This window comes from Theobroma cacao, chromosome 1 (assembly GCF_053813885.1).
Source record: "Theobroma cacao isolate CCN51 chromosome 1, ASM5381388v1, whole genome shotgun sequence".
Classification (NCBI taxonomy): Eukaryota; Viridiplantae; Streptophyta; class Magnoliopsida; order Malvales; family Malvaceae; genus Theobroma; species Theobroma cacao.
Genome location: NC_142639.1, coordinates 39276202 through 39287317, shown reverse-complemented (window position 1 = coordinate 39287317; position 11116 = coordinate 39276202). Strand labels below are relative to the sequence as shown.

Sequence of the window (11116 nt, the reverse complement as noted above, 5' to 3'; positions counted from 1 at the left end):
TAATGAAACAGTACTAGTAAAGTTTAATTATTGGGAAGGACACGACCCAATGTGGCCAATGTCCACATTGGGATACGAGAAGACCCACTTTATTCTTGAGAATATAAACGAAATTTCACTGTTGCATGGGACAATAAGACTATAGATGTCCTCACATTCATGGCATGTTCCTCTTCCCTGTCTGATTCTTCCAATTTTTACTCGATTAAATAAACACATTTTCACACTCATGGCACGTGAGAACAAATTATCTCCATCTGTCAAAGCTTGTTCACATGTCTCATTTCCATCCCTCAAATCATTGTTTAGTTTAGTTTAAGCATCTCATTTTTCATTCGTCCACTAAAACATATATATTTTTATTGGGTTTTGACTGGCTTAATGCCCTGATATTGACCAGAAGAATAAATCATACACGTATTCATGGCAGAAAGAAGACCGGACAGCCAAAAAGATAGAAGGCTTGGGTCATTTAACTGCGAGCAAATCAAATCTCATAAAGCAAAGCAAGCACCTACCGAATCAAAAGTAACAGAACACACTAGTTAAATCGGCAGGAATTAACAACTGCATCGAACCCATTTCAGAAGGCAATAACTCGAGTAAGGAACAATATTCTGTAACAGAAAAAGCAAAGCAAAACAAAGAGTACAAGTCTTTAAACCATAATGAAGATTGGGTTTCCTTCAAATATTCCAATGAAGGTAAGAAAGAGAAACAAGGATGATGAATTGGTGAAATGGTCCATTCATGACGTTAAAGGCTAAAAGACAGAAGCAAAGTTCGAGCCAGCTGTACTTCGCATCCACAACACTGATTAATGGATCTAAGGTGTAGGAGGAGAGGGGCAGACCATGTGAATTGGATCTAATTTTTTTGCAATATTATCACCTTATTATATTATTATATATGATAGTACAATATATTTAGATTTGGAAAAAAAAATGATTTACATTCTTTGAAGAGCACATGTACATTTCTTTTTTTTCTGATCTTTGGGTCATTGCTACTTCTTTTTTTGGTTGCATTCTTGATCTTTGCTCATCATAAAATGGTCCCATTAGGCCATTTCATTAAACTATTTCAATTATTGCTAAGCTATTTCCCACCAACAATGTACCATCTCAATAAGTATGGTCGAAACAATCACTCATATACAGTCCCAATATCAATGTCAATCTGCATAATTTTCATGGCTCCGCGTTAATTTTAATTCAGTTGCTATTACACTTACCATCATCACATTGCAAGAAATCCATAAAGCTAAGCATCTACCAATTTGTTTTACGTAGGAATTTGTTGAATAATTGCCTCCTTTTTTTACCTGTACCCAACAATAAACCAGAAAGACAAGGAATTAAGCAATTTTCTGTACGTTTTCATGACAATGAAAGTATGAAACCTCTCATTTTCTTTCACCATTTTACTCTTTTTTTTTTTTTAAATTATAGTACTAGTATTTATCGACCAAACATTCCCTAACACCACAAACACAAAAATCCAACAGGAATCTCAAGTCCCCAAGTCTTGTAGAGGAGAGATGTCCTTGTAGCAAACTTGTCGTAACCACTTCAACAAAACTCAACTGAAAAACTTCATCTAAAAACACCTTTGGGTGGTTGCGGAAAACCAGTTTCAGTCCCAGCGTCATCTTTCTTCTCTCTCTCTCTCTCTACAAACATTGAAGGACAGACTTTCTTGGTCTGCGTGACACCACCCCCCAAAATGCTGAAGGAAATGAGGATAGATTTGAACCCTTCATCACTACACAAACGCCATCATGTCTTTGTAAAGTTTGCAATCTCTTTTCTGTTACTAGGTCTTGCTTTTCGTCTATTTGTCTCTGATTCCATCAGGTTCTCTTCATCAATTGTTGAGACGCCTCCTCTTGTAGAGACTAATTCTATAACCGAGTCTCCTCCTCTGTCTCCTTCTTCTTCTTCTTCTTTGCCTGCTCAAGCTCCCAGTTCTGGTGATTTGTTGGCAAATGAGAGCCAGGCGTTTCCGAATGGTAAGATTTTGTCTTCAAAATTTTGGCTTGTATTCAAATGAGAAATGCAAATCAAAGTGAGGAAATAAGTGTTTCTTCCTGTTTAGACTCTCTGTCTTTTTCCTTCTTTTCTGTCTACATGTTAGTGATTCCTTTATTAGAAATTGATAAACTATGCATGAATTTGGATTGAGACATTGAGTAAGCGGGTGAAAAGAGGGCCATTGGTTTATAATCTTCTTATTCTTTCTTTTTTTGCCCATTTCCCTAAAAATTACTTCTATTTTTTACCCATTATTTGGTTTTACGGAGGATTGATCCTACTATGTTTAAAATTCCTTTCAGGAAATGGACTGATTGTTTGGGTTCAAAATATCTGTGTGATTGGAATTTACTCTTACCCCATTCCAGTTTGATCCATTTAAGTAAAAGAAGATGTAGATCTCTAGCAGTTTGTATTGAACTATAGACAGCCAAAAAAACCTTTGTCATCTAGAAAAAAACACTCCTCACATATTATATTCGGCAAGCTGTGACATTGTGCTACGGCTATCATTATGCCATTCCTTGCTTCTGTCTTCAGCAATCTCTAATCATTCATATGTATATTTCTGCTTTAGAAATTAGTCCTAATTCTACGTATGCAGTTGCAGCTGAATGTGATATATTCACGGGGGATTGGGTGCCGGACCCATCAGCTCCAGCTTACACAAATGCAAGTTGCCATGAAATTGAAGGTCATCAGAATTGTATGAGAAATGGGAGACCCGATTCAGGCTACCTTTACTGGCGGTGGAATCCCCGGGATTGTGAATTACCCAGGTTCGATCCGGGGAAGTTTCTTGATTCCACGAGGAACAAATCATGGGCATTTATTGGTGATTCCATCTCCCGTAACCATGTCCAATCTTTGCTTTGCATTCTCTCTCAGGTACGTGCTTTTCTTTACACATGTTTCTGTTTAACTACATTTAACTATTTTTACTAAGCAGATTGCAAAAATGATTGAATTTTTTGTGATGATCGACAACAGTTTCTTTGCAAGTAATGTCACGTCCTTAAAAGTTTGGCTGCTTTTTCCTGTGGAATTTTTATTTGCCTCTTGTCTTGAAGCTCCTAATGGTCTCGAACACCCCATTTACTATTATGCAAACTTCCATATTTTTGTAGGGTAGAGTCCTAATTGCCGGACAAGACATTTTTTAGCGGTAATAAGGATCCAAATGCTTACTGGCTTTTGTTGTGGGTCTCCCATCTCAACTCCTTCTGGGGTCGATGGGATAGTCTTAATTAGTAGTGGATGACAGCTTTGCTTTGACGATTAGGCTTCTCTTTTTAAGGTGTCAATTCGTTATCGAGTCTCTCCCCATAGCTGGTTCACCTACCATGGAAGCGAAGGGTTGTAATTGTTTGTCCAATTTTAAAATGTTTTCTGGAGCTTAAATGATTTGCAATGGATTCATAATTTCTCATTTGTTAACAAGGAAACAATCAGCTTCAGGTTCATTCTGTTTTTACTTTCATAGCAAGTTAAAATTTCATATCTACATACAGCAAGAGGCCGTTTAACAGAGATGGTTTAAGTATGTTTATAGTTATTCATTATTTGTCAGCAAATTTCTAGAATTGTATATTGCATTGGGTACCGACTCTGATCTAATCTTATGGTGGGACTGAATTTAGTTTTCATTGAAACCCAAAGATCTGATCAACAATATTACCTACTACCTGTACATTCTATACAATTCTGTTGCAAGGACCTACCATAGCCTGATATGTTAGCCTAACTGTGGGTAAATGTTTCTGTTGTGTCTTGTTCGATTAGCATCATATTCTCAGATGGTATAATTGATCAACTTATGCCCCACAGGTGGAACAAGCTGTCGAGGTCTATCACGACGAGGAATATAGATCCAAGAGATGGCACTTCCCCTCGCACAACTTCACCCTCTCAGTGGTTTGGACCCCATTCCTGTTGAAAGCTGATATTTTTGAAGATATGAATGGGGTTTCTTCATCGGAAATTCAGCTCCATCTCGATAAACTTGATGAAACATGGACTGAACAGTACAAGAACTTCGATTATGCCGTGATCGCAGGTGGAAAGTGGTTTCTTAAAACTGCGATATACCGTGAGAATGATACAGTGACAGGTTGCCATTACTGTCCAGGAAAGAACTTAACAGAGTTGGGTTTTGACTACGCCTACCGCAGAGCACTGAAGACGGTGCTGAACTTTATGACGAACTCTGGTCACAAAGCTTTTATTTTCCTCCGAACCACAACCCCAGACCACTTCGAGAATGGAGAATGGTTCAGCGGAGGGACCTGTAACAGAACTGCACCATTTAAGGATGGTGAGGTGGATATGAAAGATGTAGATATTGTAATGCGGGACATTGAGTTGGAAGAATATGAGAAGGCTGCTCCTGTGGGAGCTGAAAATGGGGTGATCTTGAAATTACTAGATACCACTCGCCTTTCTCTGCTAAGGCCTGATGGGCATCCGGGACCCTATCGGCAGTTCCAGCCATTTGCTAAGGATAAGAATGCCCAAGCGCAGAATGATTGTTTGCACTGGTGCTTACCAGGGCCCATAGACTCTTGGAATGATTTACTAATGGAGATGATAAATAGAGGAATACACCAATAATTGATCTTTTTTTTTTTTTTCCTTTTTGTGGATTTGAGATACTAGGTTGTACAATTCTTTGATTATATAATTTATATGAACGAACAGGATTTTTTTTTTTTGTTTTTTTTGAGAATGAATGAACGAGCTCTTGGGCATCCAAGGCATCTGGGAGGCCAGAGGTGGTCACTTGTAATTATCTTATTTCATCGCGTTGAACATTCTTAGGCAACAAAGCTAGGTATTACACACTGTATAGCTTGAGTCTTGACAGGCTTCGGCCTTCGTCATTGTACCGATAAAAACAATACTAACGAACAAAGACACTTAGATTCATCTACCAAATGAAGGACATTGCACAGTGTGCACTATATTTTTCTTCAACTCTACCTTATCCTATTAGCATCTCGAAAGAAATTAAAACCAACTAGGAAAATATCTACACTTAAAATGACCAGTCAAATTTAGTAAAAGATCTAGATTTGCCATTTTTACTTATGATGATGAATCAAATTTACCATCTATCTTTAAGCAAATGCAATTTACTATTGTGCATTATAATTCGGTTAAAAAAATGATAAAAATTAAAAATATTTTATAAAATATTCTTTCATTTTCTAAAGAAATTTTTTTTTACTGCTAACTTTTGATCATTTCTGAACCAAATTAAAAAGTACAGTAATAAATTACAATAGAATGGTAAATTTTTGTACCTTATCCCAAACCAATTGTGATGATACCTACACTTCTGAGACAGTAGATATGGAGCTATTAGCAATCTGCCACTCCAGTGAATCTTATCCAAGGATTTATCAAGATTTACCAGATTCCAAACAGGTTTCAAGTCAACACAAAGGATGTCAGCCTTGATTGCTGCAAACAATTGATTTTCATTCAGAGATAAATGCACACATGAAGGCACATAACTGATGTACATGTCAAGAAATATAGTGGAAACAGTAAATCCATAAATGGGGAAAGAAGTATGGAACTGGTAGCTAAAACCTGCTTAATCATGTTGATTTGCAAAGTTGTCTGGCAGGTGTAACTTTATACAAGTTCTGAGTTTCAATGTTCTAAGAACATTGTAGTTGAATTCTTATTAAGAGACACAAAAGAGAAGCTAGCTGAAATTACACAATCATCAGATTTGATATTATTCAACAAAGAACTCATGTTTCAAACAGCAACCTAGGCATTTGCCTGCTCAAGTGAGGTCATAGAAAGCTAGTACCAGAACCAACAAGCCACTGTCAACTTCTTTCTACTTGGTCAATGCTGGGGTATCCATCTGCTTCTTCTTCGGTTTAAGATATGGATCCTGCAACATTCATAATTTTAGCAAGATGTTAGACAGAGTAACTTACATGAAGTCAGAAGTATCTCGATTTTAATATAATCCACACGAAAATACCTAGACAAACGGTGACGAAAAACACATCACACGTGCACACAAATATGATCCTTTCTCATTTTCCAACTGCAATTTCTTGTATGCATTTTCTTTTCCACCTCTTAAATTTAATTTTTCATTCAATTTAACTGCAATTCAAAGTTCAAATACAAAAGAAACTTCAATTTGGATCTAATGAAGAAACTTGGAACAGTGAATCTAGATTTTCTGTAACCTATAAACTAAATAAAAAAAAATCATTTAAATCTTTATGTTCCTTAAATTATAACATTCCATCCATTTCAATTTAAATCAAAGAACAAAATAGAACTAGAATAACAGGACACTCAAAAAGCTGATTTTCCCAATTATATTAATTGCCTAACAATGGCTCCATATACTTTCTACGGCCACAATCAGCAATATTTCGATGGATTGGAAACCAAATAAAGTTCCTAATGAGTAAATTTTATTGAAGTAAAAAGAGTAAAGAAACATTATTCCTAATGTCCTGTTTACATGTGAACTAGGGTTTAAAAAATAGAAGGGAAGGGAAAGGGAAAAAAGAAATTACGTCGACAAAGAGTAAGTGGGCGACAACGGTGGCTCCCACGATTCCGCCGAGGATGGCGACTGGGCCTGTTAGCAAACTCCATTTCCGGTGAATCATCTTTCCTTTTTTGTTTTCTTTTTCTTCTGCGATGAGTTTCAGCTTTCTTTCTTTCTCCTTGGATCTCCAACATTCCAATAATTCGTCAAAACCAACTCGGTTGCTTATAAAAGAGAGGAGTTCCCAATGGGCTAAGCTGAGGCTTTCTTGGGTTCTACTTTGATTGGGTTAAATTGGGCTCAACTCTGGGCCCTAATCCATAGGCCAGCCATCTATCGTTTTCAATAATAGGGACAATCTCATGCTTTAAAAAAAAATAAAAATCCACTCTTTTTTCTTCTTTCATTTTATTTTAATATAAATTAAGAAAATTAATTAATTAAATAACATTATTAGTATTAAATAAATGTATTGACAACTCCATATACAAATCAAAAGTTAAATTTATTTATTTACAAGATCATATATAATATTGGATGCATTAATAATATAATATTTATACACTCATAAAACATCAAATTAAAAAAAAACCCCATAATGTGCTCGGACGAGGGCTGCCACAGCCATGCCGGTTGATGCCACAAACATTTGAAGAGAATCCAAGCGAAGTTAAGAGTAAAACGTAGCTAAACTAGAGATGAGAGTTACAAAAATTTCATCGTATCTAAACTGATATCAAAGAAAGATAGCTTTCTAGCAATCTAGTCAGTGCTCAATGGACACTGTCCAGCACATAAGACAGAACAAGGCGGCTAAGTGTATTAATCAAGTCACTGAATATTGCGCCTTCGTCCAATTTATAATATTTTGATGGACTGATGGTCACATTCGACCAGTAGGCTGCTTTTAATTAGCTTTACTGATCAAAGCAATAGTTTATATCTTTAGAAATAAAAGTAGATGATTAAAAGAATATTTGAGCCACCAATGAACTAACCGAGAATTTGCAAATAGAGCCCATCCATCAAATTCTAACCTCCGATCAACTTTGGTTCAACTCTCTTTAGAACACAGCCAATCATATACATAATTTTTTATAACCATTTTGAAGAATAGAAAAACCTTTCCTCTTATTCTTAACAAAATGGCGAACAAACCAATGATTAAAGAAAGATATACCCTTTGGTTTGGGGTGGGGGGTTGAACCTAGCTGCCGATGAACCGAAAAATGTAGGCATATATATATATATATATATTATATGGACCGCTCTGCCTTCGTTTTCAGTAACATCTGAGCCATCTGATTCCACTTATCATAGTCAAGTTTTCTCCATTGCCCTTTCTTCAGTGAACTTAGCCAACCGACCATGGCACAGAAACCGCACTTATAGTCATGCTACCAACTCCAGGCATGGGTCAACTCATTCCACTAGTTGAATTTGACAAAGACCTTGTTCACTCCCACGACTGGACTGTCACTCTCATCGTTCTCACGATGTCAACAAAAGGACAAACGGACCTCCTTGGAGCTCTCAATCATAGCATTCCACCAGTTAGCTCTGACCCTGAAACCAGGGTTTCCATAGCAATCAGGCGCTCTGTCTTCACTTCGCCATGTGTTCAAGTCATTGGTTGAAAGTAACAGACCCACGGCTTTGGTTGTTGATCTTTTCGCCACTTCTGTTTTTGACGTTGCAATGGAATTTGAGATCCCATCATGCGTTTACTTTCCCTCCTTAGCTATGTCTTTGGCTCTTATGTTTGCCCTGCCAAGGTTAGATGAGACGGTTTCCCGTGACTTCATGGACCTTCCTGAACCACTGAAATTGCCAGGGTCCATCCCTGTTCACGGTAGAGATTTTCCTGTAGAGCTGCAAGATCGAAGCAAAGATTCATATAAGTGAACGCTTAAACAGGCAAATCGATACAGCTTAGCTGAGGGTGTGCTATTAAACAGCTTCACGGACTTGAAACCAGAAACTATCGAGGCTTTGCAACAGAGGGAACCCAATAAGCCGCCCGTTTACGCTATTGGGCCACGCTTGCAAACCGGTTCAAGTGGTGGGGTTGATGAGTCTCAGTGTCTTAAATGGTTAGATGATCAACCGAGCAGTTCTGCTTGTTTCATTTGGCAGCGGGGCACTCTCTCCTTTGATCAGCTCACCGAATTAGCTTTGGGCTTAGAAATGAGTGAGCAAAGATTCCTATGGGTTGTAAGACCTCCAAATGAAAAGTCTCCTATGGGCTCATAATTTGGTCCACAAAGCAGCAGAGAACCTTTGGACTTTTTGCCAGAACGATTTCCCGATAGGACGAAAGGAAAGGGTCTAGTATTGCCATCTTGGGCTCCACAAAAAGAGACTCTAGGTCATGGCTCGACTGGTGGCTTCCTAACCCATTGTGGCTGGAATTCGGTTCTTGAGAGCATTGCCAATGGCGTACCAATGATTGCTTGGCCTCTATACGCCGAGCAAAGAATGAATGCGGTTTTGCTAGCTGATGGCATAAACGTGGCATTGAGACCAAAAGTTAACCAAAACGGCCTTGTGGAACGAGAAGAAATAGAGGTTGTCAAGAGTTTGATAAAGGGAGAAGAAGGCATGATAATTCGTGAAGAAATGAACAAGTGTAAGGCCGCTGCTGCCAAGGCTGTGACTGAGGGTGGGTCGTCCACAAAATCACTCTCTCAGCTAGTGCTCAGATGGAAGAGCCAGAAGAGCATATGAATTCAAAGTTGTTTCATCCTCCATAAAAATTCCTTGTAACAAGGGACTGCTGGCTGGATTCTTCTTTTGTTTCATTTTAGTTAAAAACGTGCTGTTTCATTTCAATGACACTATTTTGTGTGAACAAAAGGAGCTTCATTGAATTGCAAGCTAACACCTGTCCTGACAATTTGATCTGCCCCCCCTCTTTCTTTCTCCATGAATATGCATAAGTTCCAATTACTTGAGGAAAGTCAATTCAAAGTATCGGCATAGAGTAAGGAAGGGTTTTTAATCTGTGGATCAACCAATTCAACCTCAATTTTTCCAATGCCCAGTTGAAAAGCAAGTCCCAAGCCCATTTCTTAGTCTCCAAACGTCTTTGTTTTCGGTAAAAAACATAGAATATTATCAGGTATTTGTTTATTCAATTGTTCTCTAGAAGATTGATGATTTGTTAACATGGGCGTCGAATAAAGTTGTGCCCCATTATCCCTCTGAAGAAATGCTTGATAACAATGTCATCATTTCCTTGTGAACGTAGATATAAGATACCTTCCTGAACCAATAGAGTTCTTGGGGTGTGCCCTAATGGCTCACTGGGAAGACCTGACAAACTTTGGTCAACATCCCAAAAACTCCGCCAAGGGACAAATTAAGATATGATGCTGCCATGACTATGTATCTTATTCGCTATAAATCAAGATCCTTAGCCTGTGGATATCTTACCCCACATTGGATGAAATTCCATCGTCAAAACCTTCAGAGAAATGTTTCTTTACTCCGACAGCATTAAAATTATAAATGCAGCAATGTTTAGTTGGAATAAAATAAGTGGCACGTTGAGACCAAAAACGAATGGAAAATGGGTAATGGCCCCCAACCTTATATATTGACTCTTGAGACTAATTCCAACATTGCAATATCGAAATGGAGGCTGAAGAGTAATCTAGAGAACTCTTTTCAATACCCAAATTGGAGCTCGAGTGGAAGAATCCAAAGGACATAACTTATAACCAAGAATGGAGTTTGCCTTTTTCAGTTTGGTTGCATGTCTATCCAATCTGAACTTTACATTATTACACGAAGAATTTGTTGTATATATGGTTTCTGTAGCAAATCAAATTTCTTCGTAACAGCTTTTCTGTCTCATATGCTTATCATCATGATGTACATGGGAATTGCCGAATTGGTAACGCTAAAGCGAAACATTACATGACAGCATATTCAGACATAGGTGCGAGTCCGTTGGAGGTTTATTAACCATATAAGCATAACAAGTCAATCAAGAGATTGGATTAATGATTAAAATAAGACTGAAGTAAGTAAAGTCGTCAAAGGATTTTTCCTTTTATTTTTTTTTTGGATGAGTGAAAATTTTTATTTATCTTAGCAGAGGAACGAAGAATACCTTGTTACCAAGAATTTAATGAATATACATTGAAGAGTCACTAATATGTGAACAGAATCATTTACAGGTAGGGAGTTCTCTAAAATTCTTATTAATTAATCTACTAAGTGATTCAAAGTTCCAACTAAAATATGGGTTATAATGCATAGATAACATAAATTTGTTAGAATGTTGGATTAAAGCCCAGAACTATGAGCATACAATGATCAATGATGGCGGCTGTTTATTATGAGTTATAGAAAAGTAAAGACACCAATATGTTATCCAAAGTCGAATTAGAAAAGTAAAAACGCAATCCAAAGTCGAATTAGAAATTTTTATCCAAATATTTCCATTTTTTATCTTTTAATTTTTTTATTGTGGAAATCTTTATCACTTTTTTTGGAAAGTTTCAATTTTATTGATATTATTATCGTATCGAAAGCACAATGCCAA

General features: G+C 37.2%; 1 protein-coding gene and 1 pseudogene across 2 annotated transcripts; both read left to right on the top strand.

The window, feature by feature from the left end:
• The first annotated feature begins 1725 nt into the window (after positions 1-1725).
• TBL26 (TRICHOME BIREFRINGENCE-LIKE 26) lies at positions 1726-4811 on the top strand. Of its 2 annotated transcripts, none has more exons than XM_007051542.3 (3): positions 1726-2011; positions 2644-2921; positions 3861-4811. In XM_007051542.3, the coding sequence occupies exons 1-3, from the start codon at positions 1726-1728 to the stop codon at positions 4641-4643; spliced, it is 1347 nt and encodes a 448-aa protein (XP_007051604.3). In that variant the 3' UTR covers positions 4644-4811. The 2 variants fall into 2 exon arrangements, with proteins under 2 accessions (XP_007051604.3, XP_007051603.3); XM_007051541.3 differs by having other exon boundaries at positions 2638-2921.
• A 3147-nt stretch (positions 4812-7958) lies between these two features.
• Positions 7959-9437, top strand: LOC18614009 (hydroquinone glucosyltransferase pseudogene; annotated as a pseudogene).
• Positions 9438-11116: the final 1679 nt, after the last annotated feature.